Source organism: Solanum verrucosum, unplaced genomic scaffold (genome assembly GCF_900185275.1).
Source record: "Solanum verrucosum unplaced genomic scaffold, falcon-dt-bn FXZP01000064.1, whole genome shotgun sequence".
Lineage (NCBI taxonomy): Eukaryota > Viridiplantae > Streptophyta > Magnoliopsida > Solanales > Solanaceae > Solanum > Solanum verrucosum.
Window position 1 is genome coordinate 896913 of NW_026020144.1, and position 18999 is coordinate 915911.

Consider the following 18999-nt stretch of genomic DNA (forward strand, 5'->3'; position numbering starts at 1 on the left):
TAATTAAAAATTTGTGTATCTCATAAAGTGTACACGTATCTGAATTAAGATTATGTACCTATAAGAAAAAAATTCTGATGCTCAAAAAAATGAGAAGAAATTTATTATTTTTTTGAAATTTTTGGGAGAGGAAATTCATGGAAGAATTGGAGAAGAAATTAATAGGAAAACGCGTGATTTCCTCCTAAATTGATGTGTTTACGTTACTTTCCATATTTATATACATATAATTAGATGTATCTGCTTAGCATGTATCCGAGATACATGTATCTAAACTACCTTTTATATTTAGATACATATAATTAGATGTATCTGCATAGTATGTATCCGAGATACATGTATCTAAACATGTTATGTACATGTATTTGAAACCAAAATATGGCAGAAATTGTAATATCGAAAACTCACGGGAAGAGAGGTAATTAGCTCCTAAACTAGTGGGATTTATATTGTTTACCCGTATTATTATAGTTTATTATAGAAACACGTAAATTTTATATTCCATCTTTATTTTGGGGAATGGTGGGAGAAGAATAGAATCTAATTACAATTTTATGGGAAAACTTTGGGATAAGAGGAGAATATTGGATCTCGAAACAATTAGCACAAAGTTTTTAAGGATTCTCCTATTGACCCGCTTCCATTATTTTCTTTGACTATTTGAACTTTTGTAAGTGAAAAAAAATATGGTTTAAAATTCATAAACTAAAAGTCCATATTATCAAAATTCCAACGAATCAATATTTAATCTAGGTATAAGATTTTTCTCAAGTGTTTCTGTAAGTCTAACATGCAAAAATCTTGATCTCGAGGAATAAAGATATCATGAATCAGATTGAATGATGAATATTACACCCAATAATCATAAAATTAAAATAGGTGATCTTGAACTTTTGACTCTCGTTTACCACATAAGAAAACCTTCAACGTCAAAAGTCAAAAGTAAAACATTGTTAAATTTGAAGTTTTGTTCCTAGGACAAAGTGAAGTAAAAAAATCAAAATCGCTCACCCAAGATCATTCTTGTAAATCACCCCTTTGAAATTGCAAGTTAATAAGTAAATAACACGAGATAGTTAAAAAAAAACACAAAAGAAGACTTCCTTTAATTAACTACTCCTTCCGTTTCATGTTAATTACTACTACTTACTATCAATTCACGTTCCTCTTTAATTAATATGATTAGTAAAAAAATCCAATACATGATGTATCTCAATTTTCTTAATTACTATACCTTGAAGGCAAGTTACAAGTTCATTAAATTGCATTATTTATGCTTCATGTAACTTTCACATATACCATCACCAAGAAATGACTATGTCAAGTGGAAATACAAAAAATAACGTTGTTATTCTAATTTGCTTTTCACTAATTGTATTTTCATGTTTTTTGAGGTTTCTAATGCCATTAAGTACATAAAATTTCCATCACCTCTAAATGAGACTAAAAATCAACCAAAAATTCCAGCAAATCCTTATACAAGAGGCTGCAGTCCTTTAACTCGTTGTCGTGGTGGTAATTTGGACCGCACCCGGGGTGATGGCACCTAATTCTCGAATCTCGAGTTCTAGCTCTGAGAAAGCAATAAGTCAATAACAGATTTTTAATAATTTGTACTATTGAGTTTAACATTTTCGTTTTTCAATAACAAAACACTTTATTCTTATGTAACAATGTTCACAAATTCAACATGAGAAGTTGGTTCTTGATTTATTTATTGCTGCATCTTTTTTTTGAGAAAAATCTTAAATCGACCACTTATTTTTGGGTTAGATTCAATATCATCTCTGTTCTTTTACATGAAGCACTAATGGTCCTCCATATTTATAGTATTAGTACATTTTTGGTCCACCCTCATACTTTAAAGGGTGTTTAGATTGACTTAAAAGTTGGTCAAACCTATTTTAAGTCAGTTTTTTATTTCTGAAAGTATTTGACAAATATAAAATAACTTAAAATAAGCCAAAAATAACTTAAATTAAGTTAGGAAGTTTTTGTCAAGGTTAAAAAAATAATTTAAAATAAGTTTAAAATGACTTAAAATAAGTTTAAAACCAAAAATAAGTATCCCCTACTTTTTATTTTTTGACTTAAAAAAGTTATTTAAGTTTGACTTTTTATTTTTTATTTAAGAACTACTTTTTTTTAAATCAATCCAAACAGGTTAATAGTCTCTCTCTTCTTTTTTCTTTTTTTTTTAAAAAATTAGAAGTTCATCACGTCAATTTATTTCACGTGCAATAACATAAAGGTGAGAGCACTCTTCTTCTCATCTTTGCTCAAATGAAGTAATTGTTTCTACTTATCATAGAGAGGAAAACGACTTAACATTTCATATACTAAATTATGAACAAAATAAAACGTTAAAAATAGACGATAATTTGAAAAAGGATAAAAAATTATATCAATATTGCAAATATAAGGAACTATCAATGCCCCGTATGAAAATTTTAAGTTTGACTATATTTGATCCACCACTAATTTTGGTTAAAATTTTAACTAACCACAAATTGTTTTTGAGACCAAGGAATAACAAATAGTAGTCTCTATCCAAATTTCAACGGAATTCCTCGAAATTCGTACTACCTTAGGCTATTTTTACATATTAATAGAATTGAACATTAGTATAAATATTAACAAATTTTTAATGTCCATATACATCAAAAAAACATATCGAAGAAATGGCTTCAATAAGTGGAAACAAAAACATTAATGTTATTATTGTTCTTTGCTTCATTTTACTTATCGCATTTTCAAGCTCTGCGAAGGATGTTTCCGATAGCAAAAAACATATAAAGTTTCCACCAAATCATAGTACAAGCGGCGAAAAATCAAAAAATCCACCTAATCATTATCACAGAGGATGCAGTGCTCTAACTCGTTGCCGCAAAGATACAGATAGCCAACCCTAAAAAGGTCGATTCGCGTCATTATATATATATATGTTGAAAATATAATAAATATCTACACTATTAATATACTTTAATACTACTATGTTATTTAATTGTTTCTTCGAAAAGTTATGTATCAATTCATGTATATGTGAAATAAACATGAGGAATTAATAAATCATTTGCTCTTCGATTTTACATGAATAATCGGTTTCCCCTTGATCTCTATAGTAACATACACATTCTTATAACTAATTAGTCAATTAATTTCGAAATTTATTTTTTATTTTGGGGAGAAATTCAAATTCACGCTCCTTAATTATCGCGCAAGGTGAATAATACTTTAAGCCCACAAAAGCATCTGATTTAAGCGCCAAAAATAGAGCCCCAAGTAAATCAAATCATCTGATGAAAAAAAAAGTAAAACAAATCAGTTTTTTCTTTTTCTTTTTTCACTTCAAATAGATTTTTAAACTACATTCAAATATAGGAAGTTATTGGCATTCTACTTAAAAAATGTACCGAACCATTTCTTTTATTTTGATTTGATGAAATAGATTTGAAATACTCCAAAAGTATGATATTACTTTTGATATTCTACTTATTGGTAAAAAAAAATTAACATTGCTAAATATTAGGTTAACTTTGACTATTTTTTAAAAGATTACCTATATGTGAATGATAGAGATACGTGTAGGTCGAGTCGGATTGAGAATTTGTGAATGATAGAGATTAGAGATACGTATAGGTCGAGTCGGATTGAGAATTTGTGAATGATAGAGATACATGTCGGTGTAGTCGGATTGAGAATTTGGGAATGATAGAAGTTAAAAAATATAATTTGCTCGCTAAGAACTAATTTGATCTCTGTAGAGTTCTCAAAATATTTTAATTTCGTTATAGAATATACGCTCTTTCACTAGTACTAGCTATTTTTCTTTCAGACGTATATTTTCTTCTTTCTTTTTTTTTTTTTTTTTTTTTTTTTCTTATTATTTTGATGAAAACATACATTTGTAATAAAATGAGGTTTCAATACAAAAACTAAAATTAGTAACATCGGATCGACGAAATTTTGAATAATATTAATCTTTAAAATTTTGGATTTATCTCTATTTTGTAGTATCAAAATTTTAACAAACCACAAACATTACGAGAAAAGGGAATAAGAAATATCTTTGTCCAAATTTCAATGGAATTCCTCAAAATTCGTACTACCTTAGGCTATTTTTACATATTAATAGAATTGAACATTAGTATAAATATTAACGATTTTTTAGTCTCTAATATCCACAAAAAAAAACATAACCAAGAAAATGGCATCAACAAGTGGAAACAAAAACATTAACGTTGTTATTGTTCTTTGCTTCATTTTACTTGTCGCATTTTCAAGCTCTGCAGCTAATCATTATCACAGAGGCTGCAGTCGTTTAACTCGTTGCCGGGGCTAGCAATTCAGATGACCACTCCAAAGGCCCCCTGAAAAGGTCCGATCCAACGGATTTAAATTAAGTTATATACGTTGACAATGTAAAGATTATTTACACTCTCAATATAATTTGACATGTCATTTATGCAATGTACTATGCTAAACTTTATTTCAAGAAAAGTGTATCCAAACATTTGATTACTCTTTGACTTACATGGCAAAAAGAAGCAAAATATTGTACAATGTACTCAAAAATTTAGAAGGGAAAACAACCCGATACGAGTTAAAGTCTATACTGCAAGATCAAACACTCTAATGTCTTTACCTTGATTATCTGAGATCAACAGACGCGTGATATTTCTCATTTAAGTTATCATTCAGCAGAAAGAAAAACGATCTTCACTTAACTTACTAAAAGGAAATGAATTTGCTACTATGATTGAAATGTTCCAGCAGTAAGTAGACAAAAGTGAAGAGTGGAGTACCAATGCAAGATCGAAAAAGGCTTCTCTCCTCCAAGCTTTGATATGTTCTACATTCCAAACGCCTTTTACACAGAACGAGTAGCAAAGCCCCGATCAACCATCTTCTCCACCAATTCTTCGTGTTTCCTTAGTTGCCCTGCCTTCCTTAATTGCTTTAGAACCATGTCATAAACCGACTCACTTGGTCTCAAGCACTTCTCCTCGATCATTTCTCTGAAATATTTATAAGCATTATTCCAATGTCCCATCCCACAGTACATGGAAATCAGAATCTTGAAAGTGTTCACATTAGGCTCTACTTCATTCTCGTCCATTTCTTTTCTGAGCTTGATAACCATGTCAGTAGATTTTGATTCCACAAACATCTTCATCAATATATTGCACGTCACTGTATTAGGCTTACAGTTCAACTCCTTCATCTTGGCATACAATCGATGAGCAGCATTTACATCACGAGCCTTGGCAATGCATCTAAAAATAGGGTTAAAAGTAGAAGCATTTGGTTCACATCCTTTCTTAGCCATAACGTTAACCACCTTAAGAGCTTCATCACGATTCTCATCCCTACAATGAGCATCGATCAAAAAGTTATACGTGATAACATCAGGAGAGCATGATAGTCTCTTCATCTGATTATACACCTGGAGTACCTTCTCTGTTCTCCCTGCCTTCACGTGGACACGCATAAGGTTATTAAACGTAATAGCATTAGGTTGACAACCAACATCAATCATCTCCGAAAAAACATCATAGGCACGAGTAGTTTGCCCCGACCTACACAATGCATCAATCACAATAGAATAAGTATACACATTAGGCTGGACCCCTGCATCCTTCATATCTCGAAAAATCCTTTCTGCTTCGGATATATTACCTGCTCGACACCAACCATGAACCAAACTAGTGTATAACACAACATCAGCCTCGAATTTATCCTTCAAGCTATCAAAAAACGATTGTGCTTCAGCTGCCCTTCTTTTCTTACACAAAATCCCTATAACTACAGAAAAAGCATTCCTATCTGGCTTACAATCATAATCCTCCATTCGATTAAACGTATGAACAGCTTCAGAAGCAAGACCAGCACGAACATAACGACGAATCAAAATCGAAAAAGTTTCAATTGGGATTTTGATATTTTTCAGTTTCATTGAATCAATCAAATGCCAAGCAACATCAAATTGACGTACCTTTCCAGCAAGATCAATCATTTCATTGTAAGGCTCAGGGTTTAAGAAAGATCCACACGAATCACGAGCTGCAGCCCAATTGAAGAAAGCTAGAGCCTGTGAAAATGGGATACCATGGCGAACCGACCCGCATTTCTCGATGACCCGGCTGACGACCGGCGGGGAAATGGACCGGTTATCGGAGATACTAGAAAAATCGAAGGAGAGAGTTGGGAAAGTGATGTTAGGGTTTAAGGGAATGGAAGTGGGACTAGCTGTAGGGTTTTTCCGGTGATGATCTTTGATTAAAGAATGAATCTTTTCAGCTATTTGAGCTTCTTCTTCAGATAACACCTCAGTTCGGTAAATGGGTCCCCCATTTTCACCTTCACCGTCGCCGTCACTTCCGCCGCCTCCTCCGGCGGCGGCGATCTCAGAGGTTGAAACAGAGCTGAAGAATCTAAATTTGCTCTGAGAAGAGAATGAACTGAGGAAATAGCGGCAGAAATTCAAGCGTGCCATAGATTTTGTGACGGCCATGGATTCAGCTGTGTTCAGGAATTTGCTGCTAACTACTAACCTATGTACCCCACCCCACCCCACTCCCACTCTCCACCCCAAACACTTTTTTTTTGAAACCCTAATAATTTATTTTATTTAATTAAAAAAAGATTGAAGAAAAAAACTAATCCAATTCTTTTTGGAATTAGGAATGGTTTTAATACTACTAAAATTAGAACAATTTTTTTTCCTAACCCGTGTTGATAATTGTTTATAAATAACGAAATTATAGTCCTTTGACATTTACATTGCACCAAATTATTTAAAAGTAAATTATGATAATCTTTTATACCGATGAAGATATCTAACGAAAAAGTGAAGCTTATAGTAATAAAGGATTTGCAACTACCTCTATCAAAATCTGAATATTAAAACAACATTATATTATGTAAAGGTCAAAGAATCAATGTTAATCAATGGCGTTAAAGTGATTGGGAGTTGAAGACGATACTGTATGACTCAATGGAAAAGGTTTCATGTGAAACGTTCTTAGAATTTGTTAGTGAAATTATTGTTTGGCATTTGAGACGTTGGGTTAAAAGTGTTTTTGGTCCCAATACTTAATTTGCGTAGAAATAATAATACTTGTAATCACGAAGTGATAATATAGAATTACAAGTAGATATTTTAAAGCTTCATAATTTTTATATATTTATGCAAGTACTTAGTAATTTTATTATTCTATATAAATAAATTATTTTCAATCATTCGTATTATGCCTTCTTTTATTTATCCTTGCTTAACTAAAATACACAAATAACTAGTTAGTATTGCTTGTTAATTAAAATCTTATAATCTTATAATAATGATATAACATACTTAATAGCAATACTAGTAATTAGTAAAATATATCTCTCATTAAAATTAGATATATCAAATTAACTAGAGTCAAGTAATAGAAAACGAGAAGTATCGATTCAGAAATCTGAGATAAAATATGAACGGGTTGAATTTTGACCCATTTTCGAACCCGAAATTGCCAACACTATTTTCCAATTTCTCTTCCCTCCCTAAAATGCTAATTTCCCCAAGTGTTCTTGCCAACAACAAACAGATTCCTTCTCTCTTTCATTAATTCCAGTCAGTAATTTGCAGATTTCTGTAACAGGTTAGATCTCAAATGTTTTCTCTAATTAGGGTTCAAAATACGTTTTTTTTATATTTTAATTATTTTTTTCTGCTTTGTATCTCTTTCTGAATGATATTAAAGTTGCCGAATTGTTTATGCTATAATTAATTACCCTATAAAAGCTACGTTGTTCTTGTTGTTGTTTATTTTTTCTTCTGGGAAATGTCAAATTTATTGTATTATGCTGCCAAATTGCCAATACGTTGTTTAATTTAACTGAGATGTTGATTACATTGTGTTTATTCAGTTTTTATGCTCAATCATATTGTCAACTGTTAGAAAAGGTGCCAGGGAAGAATAAATTGATGTATTATGTGTTGCTATGGGAGCTTAGTGCATTGAGCTATCTTTTTTATATTCTAATTCATCTTTTTCTTTTAATGTGTGCCAAAGTTTGGTTCTTTGCTGCTAATTTTCTTTTTTTCTGTGGTGTTCAATAATATATTTGCTTTGAAATCTATGGTTAGCAACTTTTAAAACTTGAATTTTGATTAAACTGAATGGAACGAGTATGTAGATTCTCCGGTAGTCCTCCCATTGTCTGACCTGGAGCTCTTTCTCTACACAGTGGTCAAATGAAAAAGAGAAGTCGTTTTTTTTGGTTTCGTTGTATCTCTAGTCCTATAGTGGCATCGCAGTAGAAAGGTGTTCTAAGTTCGATTGAAATTGCTTTTGTTAGATACATGCCAGCATGCTAGCGTATTTGTTCCATCACGTAGTATCTTGAGTACAATCTGTTTCTTATTTTATCCCAAAAAGGGGTCTTGAGAGTCAGTTGGGAGTTTTTTCCATCACCTAGTATCTTGCATACCACAAGACATGCACCACTTCTTTCCCTTCTGCTCTCTTTCGGTTGCTGTGTTTGATAGATTCTTAAGAAACTCAAGACTGTTCTGTGTGGATGTTGGTAAATTCTGAAGAAACGTGTTTTTAACTTGGATCATTTCTTTCACTTCACTTTGATCTACTGGCTTTTTCTTGTGAAGTACGACAATTGGATAAAATATGCCTGTTTTAAAGTCTTATTTCTCTGCTCCTACCAGCCAAGTCACTGAGGTGAAAGATGACTGCTAATATCCAAAAATTCCGAAATCTTTCAACTGCTGTGAATCATAGTTTTGAGTCAAGATGTCTCTTGCATCACTGTCGCTTTCTGCACCATGGTCCAGACACTATGGAGGAATTATTGGATAGACATGTGGTCAAAAAGGAGAAGAGCCTTGATGATGACGAGAACGAGCTCCTAAATAGACAGCGACTCACTAGCAGTCGCCGTGAGGCTCTAAGTCTCTACCGAGATGTCATCCGTGCTACTCGGTTCTTCATGTGGGCCAACTCTCAAGGCAACCTATGGCGTGATGTACTCAGAGAAAATGTCCGAAAGGAGTTTGAGGAGGCACGATTTGAGAGAGATCCAGAAGTCATCACCAGGTTGCTTATTGGAGGCCGGGATGCTCTGCAAGCTGCTTTGGATAAACTTGCTGAGAAACAAAAGCAAGAAATCGAAAAGCAACGTGGCAATTCAAATACTCCTTGATATTCCGGTTAGTCAAATTTTTTTCCCTCAATACACACCCATCATATAACATGTTTTTCTCAGAACATTATCTATAAGATATATTACCATATACAGGATGACGTTAACTTCAGTTTCTTTTAGCGTTGAACATTATTACATTTATTTTCTTGAATTGGAACTGATTGGGTGATTGGATAATCTAAAGTAGGATTCAAGTTAGATGCTGATTGGTCGACTTTTGGTACATACTTAAAATCTTTAATACAGATTGACTTTTGGTCAATGGAACTCAAATGAATAAAGTAAGGTTGATTTTGCAGGAAAGTTACAATTAGCAGAACTTAACTACATTGGATATAAATGCATTACCGGAAACGCTAATAAATTTGTGTCCGTTTCAAAAGGTCGATGGATGACCACATAAATCAATCAGAAAAAGGAGAATGATAGCAATTTGATATGTTGTGTGCCTTCCTCTCACCGCAATATCATGAATTTGTCCGAATGATAGCGATTTGTTATCTATTTAGCTCTCAAAACTTGGTTTTCCAAGATCAACCCTTGTAGTTAAAGGTCAGGCTTAGTTCCCCTTTTACAAAGATTCTTCTCAAGTGCCTATAAAATCAAGACGCAGTTTCAACGTTAAAAAAAGAAAAAGTTTGGAAGTTGGAACTATTGTCATTATTGTTAGACATGTTTATTTGATAAATGTATGTCTTCTTTGCAATCAAACTTGATAGTATCTACTATACTTTACTAGTACTTTTCATTGCATAGTTAGCAGAGCTAAATTGTAAATGTAGGTTGGCATTCGAAAAATGAAGTTTTATTTTGGAGTAAATAGCTCTCCTCGTGTAGAATTAAAAGTAGACCAATGAGATGGAGAATTAGAATCATGCTCACGAGCTCGCAAATGAAAATTCAGTCCCCTCCTCGGTAATAATAGGGTGATGTTACTGTTTGAAGCTTATTAATGTCAATTTGACAATCAAAGTGGGCTCAGGGGCGGAGTCAGGTTGGGCAAGGGATTCTGCGGAAAGTTGCATTGTATATACTAGGCTAAAATTATTTTGTATGTATATAGAGTTGATGTTGAATTCTCTTTACTTCTTCATATTCTTGAACCCCCTTAGTGAAAATTCAGACTCCATCACTACGTGGGCTGGGTTTACTTTACAATCCTGATGTGCTATTCAATTCACTCTCCCACTTCTTTTCTCCATTGTTGAATGATATTCAGCTATGCTAATTGTGCAGGTGTTGTGAAATGTACAGTGATAGTTCAAGAACCTTAACAAGTGAAGCTCTTCCGCGTGGAGATTATGCAATACAATTGTAATTGTTATAATCTTCTCGTTACTCTTTCAACCTTCATTATACTTGTACTTTCCAGAAACAGGAGAAACTTTAGAGAATTTTTAGACTTGTTTGGTTTGTGTAGGGATTTAACCTTGTCTGTTTAATGGTCATAAGCTTAAGTGCCACATAGCAGAGGCCCTTAAACTATTCGAAAAGTTCCATATTGTAACAAAGCCAGAGCCAGAATTGAAGCTTACGACTTTGGGATTCTAGTTTTGTTAAGTTATTGAATTCTGAAATTGATAATTTGTATATATTCAAATGAACTCTTAAGACAAAGCCTGGGTTCGTACTAAAGCTATTGATTGGGTTTTAAGAAATAGTTAGCTTAAGATGTTAATTCACATTATGGTTTCTGATTATATACTCATGTAGATGATTGATGAGCGTTTAACTTGAAGCAGAAGATATAATCGCGAGCAGAAGCATTAATCAAAATTGTTTTTACCGTCAATGTCTTTATCCTATTGAAATTATGACTTAATTTGGTGAGCGTTCATCAAGTAATCAATCTAATTAAATATTATTAAAACAAGAGAAAGAGAACTAGATTCAGTGTGCTCTATTTCGAAAACCAGGGGCTTTTTATACCTTTTCAAACAAAATACGAAAGCTCAGTCCCCAATCAGGTAATTTTGAAAAAACAACATAAAGGACTAATTTGTCATTTCACGTAAACCGTTATTTTTAATCTTCTTCCAGCATAATCTAAAAATACATAAAAATATAAATTCTCTCTTACAAGTTACAATTCACCGTCAAATAAGACTTCCTATACGATTTTCTCAATTTCTCCGATTCATTTTTTCCGTTTGACGAACTCTCACCGGGAAAAGCAACTCCGTTACCGGGAAATACTCTTATTTGCTAAACGAATGCTGCATTAAATTTGATCAATCTAGGGTTTCGGTGAAGATTGTAGTGAAGCAATGGCGAAGGGGAGGTTGAATCGGCATCAAGGGAAGAGATCATCGACAGTGGTTTTAGTACTTTCGATGCTTCTGATGCTAACAGTTGTGCTTCTAATGCTTCTCGCTCTTGGCATTTTCAATCTTCCTGTTGGTTCTGATGATGAGTTGTCGTCGACTGCTCAGGATCACATCAAGTTCAAGCGGTTCAACTTAGACATGTACGTATATTGTTTTGGATTTCGGAGAATTGATTAATTGCACTGATTTTATATGCTTGGAGTATGTTTTAACTGTTGCTTCCGATCCAATGAGTTTTTGTTGGACTGTATGGCTGAGTAGAGATTCATTTGCAGAGGGGAAGGTGACGGACTGGGGAAAAGAGGCGAGCAATGGACGGAGATCTTATCTTGGGAGCCTCGTGCGTTTGTTTACCACAATTTTTTGGTGAGCGTTTCGCTCTTGCTCTTCATTATGTAACCATAATCTCTGGCATTTTTGGTTTGATTTTGTTAAATTGTTACTTATTTGTCTACTGAATTGTTAGCAAAATATCCTTATAGGTGAGCTAAGGTTTAGTAGTTGTTGTTACATTGCTTTAGTTCTGGTTTTTGGTTAGAGATTTCTATGCTCGCGTAAGGGTGATATTTAGAGAGCCTCTAGTTTTATAGTATCTCTCATTTGCATTGTAGGTTAATTATTATTTAGCATGAGAATATCTAGTGAGCTAAGGTTTTGTTATTGTTGTTCTATAAAATTAGTTATGGTGTTTGGTTAGAGATTTGTATGCTCGTATAAGGTGAGATCTAGTGAGCTTACTTGAACATGATTGGTGCGATCACATTAGTAACAAGAGAGGCAGTTGGTGAAAATTGAGAGGTTGTCACTGAGCATTCCTAGTCATGTGGGAAAAGAGGTCAAATGGAAAGGCAAGGCCATACACTTGCTTGGCTCCATGTGGAGTATAGCTCACTTCCAAACATCTGATTGGGGAACGGGGAAACACCCATGCTAATTTTATAGAACCACTCATTTGAATTAAAGGTTAGTTATTTAGCGTTAGAATAGACATATCAAAATAAAACATAAGTATTCATATAGTATACCCAACCAATTTGAGGTTGGATGTGTGTTAGATCATACTAATTATAACATGTGTTTACTTTTGTGATTCACTAAGGTATTGTAAAATGGAAAAGTTTTAATGTGACAATGTGGTTTGCATTTCGACAGTCCAAGGAAGAATGTGAATACTTAATAAATCAAGCTAAGCCTCACATGGTGAAGTCATCAGTTGTTGATAGCAAAACCGGTCAGAGTAAAGATAGCAGGTTTGTATTGCTAATTTCTTTACTTCCATTAATTGCCAGTTTGCCACAACCAGCATCTTTTAAGTCTTCGTCATCTATAATATTTTTTGCCCTTCATTCCAAACCAATATCTGATACTATTTCAGTTTGAAGACACCTCAAAATGTCTGCCTCCATCCTATTTAATAGTACTAATTATTTTATGCAACTTCTACACAGTTTAAGAACTAAATTTGAGCGATGTTTTCCAAACGTGTTAACTTTTCGATCGGTACTTACTCTTTTCCACTGCTATCAGAAAGTAGATAAATCTTACTAATTTTCTAAAATTTGTGTTGGTTAAATGGTGTCATCTGAAATAGGATGGAAGAGGGAATTGCTTTTTCCTATGTTGCTTGGACTCTTCAAAAATGAAACCAAATGTTTGTAGGATCCTCCAAAAGTAGTGCCTTTTTGTAGGATACGACACCTGAGCGGCATCATTTTTTGAGAGTCCGAACAACAAAGGTTTTTTCTATGGAACTGATGTTCTGACAGTTTTATATAACAGGGTTCGTACAAGTTCGGGAATGTTTTTGAGGAGGGGGCGAGATAAAATTATCAGAAATATTGAGAAGAGGATAGCAGATTATACATTCATTCCTGCAGGTACGAGGACTGTGCGATACCATACAAAATCGTAGCGTATGAACTCTTTGTTGTCATTGTCATCCACAAGTTCTTATTAAAAAATTATATATGGGAAACATTCTCCGATTACGTGCTTTATTTGTTCTTTTATAAGAAGCAATGGTTGTAACTTAAAACTTCTTAGTAGTAATCATTAAATTTCAAATTTTTCTATTACTTTAATTTTGAAGGTTTAGATAGTTAAGCTTAACTTAAGTGAGGTTTAGGATTTTTACATTCCATTTTATTCATGTTAGTTGCAGAACTTAAATATATATTGTCCTGTCTAGGGATATCTTAGGCTGTTCTTTTGCCTGGCCTTCAAAATATGATCTTACTAGTTTGGTTTTCCTCTTCACAACACAAAAACGTGAGGGGGTGATCCTATTTTTGTTTGTGAGAGTCACTAATGTTAATTTTAAGGGAAATGAAGATTGATTCTGCACAGACGTGTATTCATCCTGTGTTAGGATCATAATAATGTTTTTCTTCCCTTGTGAATGCCTTGATTAGCTTAGCTTGTTTACAGAACATGGAGAAGGTCTACAAGTTTTACACTATGAAGTTGGACAGAAGTATGAGCCTCATTATGACTACTTTCTTGACGACTTCAACACCAAAAATGGGGGCCAACGCATAGCTACTCTTCTCATGTATCTGTAAGATTTATGATTCCTCAAATAATTACATGATAGATATGGTAAAAGTTCTGAATTTTTTCTAAGTCGCATCCATAAGGAATACACAGCAATTGCTTGTTTTATTTGCATATTTGGGGCATATGCAGATCAGATGTTGAAGAAGGGGGTGAGACTGTTTTCCCAGCAGCAAAGGGAAACTTCAGTTCTAGTCCTGGGTGGAATGAGTTGTCAGAATGTGCCAAAGGGGGGCTCTCTGTCAAACCAAAGATGGGCGATGCTTTGCTTTTCTGGAGCATGCGGCCTGATGCTACTTTGGATCCGTCAAGTCTGCATGGTGCTTCTCTTTCTCCTTAATCTCCCACTATTAACACCCTTTAAACCTTATTTAAATGTTTCCCCTTTCCTTCCTTCCCTAGAAGAACTCTGATAGAAAAAGATGCAAGTGTACCTGTAGCAAACAGTTTAATTTTGGTCAGTTTCTTCTTGTCTTGGGCAGTGGATGTCTGATTTTACTCCCTAAAAGAACTAATTTTTTCTTTTAGTCTTCTAACAACTTTGATCTGTGCAACTTAACAATTTTATTCCAGGTGGTTGCCCTGTGATTAAAGGGAACAAATGGTCATCTACCAAGTGGATGCATGTTGGTGAATACAAGAGCTAATTTTCTTTCAAAAAGGTATCTTCATTTTGGAAATTATTTTCAAATATCTAGCTTAAAACTCCTCACAGTCAACTTTCTCTTGATATATGCTGATTGATGATTAAAACATGGTCTCAAGTATTGTGAAAAGTATGTTGTGCACCTGAACGAGTTAATAATCAATACAACCCTAACCGTTTACCTGTAGGCTTATGATTACTTGCAAACACTTGTGATTTCTGTCAATTCCTCTATGGTAGCAATGAAATAGGCTTGTGAGACAGTTAGGGCCTCATGCTAGTGTCGCATCAAATTCTCAAGTGCTACCATCATCTCTCTCGCTCTCTTTCAAATTGAATGCAATTCATTTCTTTGACTCTAATAGCTAGAGGGAAGAAGAAAGCTTTCATCTTGCATTCAGCAAAGAGATGTTTCGATTTTATATAAATCCTGGCTGAGTTAGGGCCTTCCCGATTTGGATTATAGCATGCTAGCCTTAATTCTCCTTATTACACAAAATGCACGACTTTCTTAGAATCAATATATTTTGCTCTATATCCAAATGTAAGCAGTTTAGCTGTAAAATGTGAAAGAATCTGTATTTGCCTTCATGGAAAATGCATTTTCACTTTGGTTATGACACCTTTTTCTTGCGTTTCAGATATTTAGGCCGAGTTACAAGGGGTAATGGATCCCAACCTTATTGTAGTTGTGGAGAATGGTGCTTGCTTGGGTTGTTTAGACTTCTGGGGCAGATGTGAGGCTTATTTGCCAGACTTCCATTAACATATACGCAGGCCATTTGCTTGCCGGTTTTGAAGAACTCATGCATATTTGTGGTTTCTGAATATACCGTTGTGGTAGTCTAGTTAGGACAGAATAGTTGGCAGCTAAATGTATTAGAAATAAGAGTTTGAATTATGTTATTTATTGCATGGGGCTAGGTTTTATAGACTGATTTACTGTAACGTTCTTCGGAAAATGAAAAAGAGAGATAATGGTACAAAAACACACAAGAAGTATAAGGAAACTCGTTAGTTTCAAGGCATGTTTTGACAAATAGTCAGTGATAGTTTAGGTAGAAACACAAATATTTGATAGTTCAAATAGGAAACTCGCAAAAGAATGATACTTCTTCAGGTGTCGCCTTCTCGAGTTCTGCTGATTAAATATAGGAGAGTAATTTAACTATATAACAACAAAAAAGAATAAACTCATTATAACTATCTATTACAGTATCAAAACTGTGTTCGAGATGTCAGCGTATGAGAAAATTTAGTTGAACTAGTATCAAAGAATCTGCTGCTCCTTTTACATGGACATTCAATCAAAACAATGTATCATGTTGTGTTGAATTCATAAAACCTGAAAGTAAATTATTCACATCACCAAATGTGAGATACGAGGATTGGAATTATTAGTATTAGAAGTAATTTGGATGAGTTACCTTCTCAGTGTTGATGGCACGTAGATCGCTTAATATCTCAGCAAAATCAGGAGGAGGCAACCGCGTAAAATGTATATTCTCGCCTGTGAATGGATGCCTAAATCTGCAAATCAAGTCACATATCGATACTGATACATGTATATGTATTTAGTCATGCAGAATTGATGCAACATAATATTCAATGTTTACCCGAGGGTTAAAGCATGGAGGCAAGGTCTGTCAATTTGAGACACCAATTGTGAAAGTTTCCCATGAAACATTGGTGGTGTTTTATGCTGAAGAAGCGAAAGGGCCATGTTCTTCGTACCTCCATACACTTCATCACCCATAAGAGGTATACCTAGGTACTTCGCATGAGCACGTATCTGTTTCGTTAAACCAAATGCTAAGAATAACGGGCTAGAAAGATTGAAGCACATATGTTTGAGATTTGAAAGAATGTAGTAAATCAAGATGGCAAAGCATGAAGTTGACAATGTTTAGGCAGAAGAGTGAAAATTTGTCATGAGTAACTAAGAGTCCATGTGATATTGTGTACCTGATGAGTGCGACCAGTTTCTAGCCTCCATTCAACCAATGCCGAGCCACCCCCAGCAAGTTTTTCAATTACTTTATACCTGAAAATATTACTTGATTTATATGTCACTGGAAGATTCACATCAGCGTGTACTTTGAAGAGAAGCAGGTAGACCTTTTCCACAAGGATTTCACATTTGTTTGGGGTGATTGTGCGTTGTGTGTGTGTGGTTGTGGAGGTGGATCTAAACGGAGCAGGGAAGGAGCTGTGGAATTTGACATTCAAATACTAATCAACGCATTGCAAAGAAAACAAAGTATGAAAGAGTTTCCAGCACCTACTGACAGCATGACGGGATTTTCCACTTTTAGGTGTCCCAGGGATAGCAGCCATACGGATTCTGTTATTAGAATCACGACCAATTGGAATATCAACGCGTCCTGCGACTGAAGCTGGTACCCCACAAGTAATGCTGACGTATACTCTCTTAATGGTATGTTTCTTAAACTGCTCAGCTAGACCGGCAAGGGAATGCTCGTTCTGTAGAGACAACATGAAAGATATTTAAACTAAGCAAGATAGTCTAGTAACACAAGCACACTTATCTTATAAGGTAAAGGAGATAACTAGACATGAATTACCCATCTTCAGAGCCTGTAAGTAGGAATCACCTTCGCTACAACAAGCAATCCACTTGTTCCTTTGTCTAACCTATGCACAATTCCTGGCCGAACAGATGACTCACACATAACAGAAGAGTCACCATAATTAGGACTTCGATTGGCAGAAAACATGTTCAACTCATCATCAGAAGCATCCTCCACATCAGAAAGCACTTCCTCACCCGGAAATGAAACAGTAGGAAGACTGCAGTGATGAAGAATACCACTTACAAGCGTTCCAGTAGCATTTCCTGGTGCAGGATGAACTACCTGTATTGAAACAAAAATCCCATTGAGCTTTTCTAAAACAGTCAAGTAGTAGTTCAAACATCCGTGTTATTAATTTCAATCAATCTGTATCACTACTAGAACTAAGGAAATGGTTCAAGTACACTGACATCCAGAATGGAACTATTACATCGAACTTCATGTATCAGAGTTCTCTTTCCTGATTAACAATGAGTATTACATGGTTAATGAACTTGTGCTCTAGAAATGGACAACAAAATAAAACTCTCAAATCCCTCTAATCCAAGAGCACATAAATCGAACAAGACTCCAAAAAAAAAAACTACGGTAGGTGATTCCACTGTGGTCAAATGCTTGAATATCTCCATTCGCATGCTAAAAAAAAAATTAATGTTTCATCAAAGAAAGATGCATAACATGCCTGAAACAACTATTTCCTCTGTTTCAATTTGTTTGTCTTACTTTTCTTTTTAGTCTGTCTTTCTTTTTTCACCACCTCTGTGCCAAGTCAAAACCAGATAAACAAATTGAAACGGAGGGAAGTAGATTATTCTAGAGCTTACCATGTGAGCAGGCTTGTTAACAACAAGAACATGCTCATCTTCATACACTATATCCAATGGTATATCCTCTGGTTCAGCTCTTAAAGGCTTCAAATCAGCTATTGTACAATCAACCTTATCTCCACCTTTTACCATATGTGAGACCTGCAAAGTAAAAATCAAATCTTTACCAACAAAACTGAGAAAAATCCATAACTTTAAGCCAGTGAAATCCTTAAGAAATGTTTAATCAGGCTCCAAATATCATGTAGAAATCCTGTTTTGACAACAATTTAATTTCAATTTTTCATGTGACGCGTTTAAAACTACGAAATTAAATAATATTTTGGTACATTCTATTATTGAAAAGATTTACTAGTAATATTATTTCAATTTTTTAGTATATGTATAATTTTGAGTGGAAAGCAGTGAGACCTTATCAGTGACACGTCCATTGACGGAAACAAGGCCAGAGCGGATGCTAGACTGAACACGAGCTCTACTAACTCCGTCGATCCGGGAACTGACCCATGAATCTAGTCGGAGCTTTCCGGTTTTGCCACCAACTGTTTCTTCGAGCTTGACGCCGGAGTAATTGGACCTCCGGCCGGGAATTTCATCCGGTGAGTCGTCGGAATCTGAGTCTCCGGGGAATTTGGTAAATGCTCTGCAAATGAAGCTTGAAACCCTAGAAAGAGAAAATGGTTTTGGGTTTTGTGGTAGCAAAGAGAACGACGTAGTATTGAGTGCTAGCATTGCCAATGTCCCTTGAGGATGGAAGGGATTAGCGGTATTTTCAGAACAGGTGAAAAAGAAGATGGATATGAAATAAAGCGTCGTCGTTTTAGGTAGAGATTTTTTTCTTCGAAATT

The 18999-nt window shown here is 34.5% G+C and overlaps 4 protein-coding genes across 4 annotated transcripts; 2 read left to right on the forward strand and 2 right to left on the reverse strand.

Annotated features, from left to right (window-relative positions):
• Positions 1-4777: 4777 nt before the first annotated feature.
• On the reverse strand, positions 4778-6563 carry LOC125827933 (pentatricopeptide repeat-containing protein At1g20300, mitochondrial-like). Its single transcript, XM_049507267.1, has one exon. It carries the CDS (start codon positions 6512-6514, stop codon positions 4871-4873), a length of 1644 nt encoding a protein of 547 aa, XP_049363224.1. The 5' UTR covers positions 6515-6563; the 3' UTR covers positions 4778-4870.
• A 954-nt stretch (positions 6564-7517) lies between these two features.
• On the forward strand, positions 7518-10816 carry LOC125827955 (uncharacterized). Its single transcript, XM_049507287.1, has 3 exons — positions 7518-7643; positions 8708-9208; positions 10441-10816. The coding sequence occupies exon 2, from the start codon at positions 8728-8730 to the stop codon at positions 9199-9201; it is 474 nt and encodes a 157-aa protein (XP_049363244.1). The 5' UTR covers positions 7518-7643; positions 8708-8727; the 3' UTR covers positions 9202-9208; positions 10441-10816.
• A 353-nt stretch (positions 10817-11169) lies between these two features.
• LOC125827947 (probable prolyl 4-hydroxylase 3) lies at positions 11170-15669 on the forward strand. Its single transcript, XM_049507280.1, has 8 exons — positions 11170-11671; positions 11807-11897; positions 12684-12781; positions 13311-13408; positions 13959-14088; positions 14217-14404; positions 14658-14746; positions 15372-15669. Exons 1-7 carry the CDS (start codon positions 11472-11474, stop codon positions 14729-14731), a joined length of 879 nt encoding a protein of 292 aa, XP_049363237.1. The 5' UTR covers positions 11170-11471; the 3' UTR covers positions 14732-14746; positions 15372-15669.
• A 464-nt stretch (positions 15670-16133) lies between these two features.
• On the reverse strand, positions 16134-18936 carry LOC125827800 (RNA pseudouridine synthase 2, chloroplastic). Its single transcript, XM_049507141.1, has 7 exons — positions 18563-18936; positions 18149-18292; positions 17346-17606; positions 17012-17214; positions 16696-16774; positions 16347-16522; positions 16134-16260 (listed from the first exon to the last, which is right to left on the reverse strand). Exons 1-7 carry the CDS (start codon positions 18881-18883, stop codon positions 16134-16136), a joined length of 1311 nt encoding a protein of 436 aa, XP_049363098.1. The 5' UTR covers positions 18884-18936.
• Positions 18937-18999: the final 63 nt, after the last annotated feature.

What these genes read in the sequence shown, in the direction of transcription:
- LOC125827933 (XM_049507267.1), bottom strand. Translation starts at nt 6,514, where the DNA reads ATGGCCGTCACAAAATCTATGGCACGCTTGAATTTCTGCCGCTATTTC.
- LOC125827955 (XM_049507287.1), top strand. Translation starts at nt 8,728, where the DNA reads ATGACTGCTAATATCCAAAAATTCCGAAATCTTTCAACTGCTGTGAAT.
- LOC125827947 (XM_049507280.1), top strand. Translation starts at nt 11,472, where the DNA reads ATGGCGAAGGGGAGGTTGAATCGGCATCAAGGGAAGAGATCATCGACA. An exon ending in GGTCAGAGTAAAGATAGCAG is followed by an intron (nt 12,782 to 13,310) that starts GTTTGTATTGCT and finishes TTTATATAACAG; the next exon opens with GGTTCGTACAAGTTCGGGAA. An exon ending in TTATACATTCATTCCTGCAG is followed by an intron (nt 13,409 to 13,958) that starts GTACGAGGACTG and finishes GCTTGTTTACAG; the next exon opens with AACATGGAGAAGGTCTACAA.
- LOC125827800 (XM_049507141.1), bottom strand. Translation starts at nt 18,883, where the DNA reads ATGCTAGCACTCAATACTACGTCGTTCTCTTTGCTACCACAAAACCCA. An exon ending in TTAACAAGCCTGCTCACATG is followed by an intron (nt 17,607 to 18,148) that starts GTAAGCTCTAGA and finishes GTTTCAATACAG; the next exon opens with GTAGTTCATCCTGCACCAGG. An exon ending in CTCCATGCTTTAACCCTCGG is followed by an intron (nt 16,261 to 16,346) that starts GTAAACATTGAA and finishes CTTGATTTGCAG; the next exon opens with ATTTAGGCATCCATTCACAG.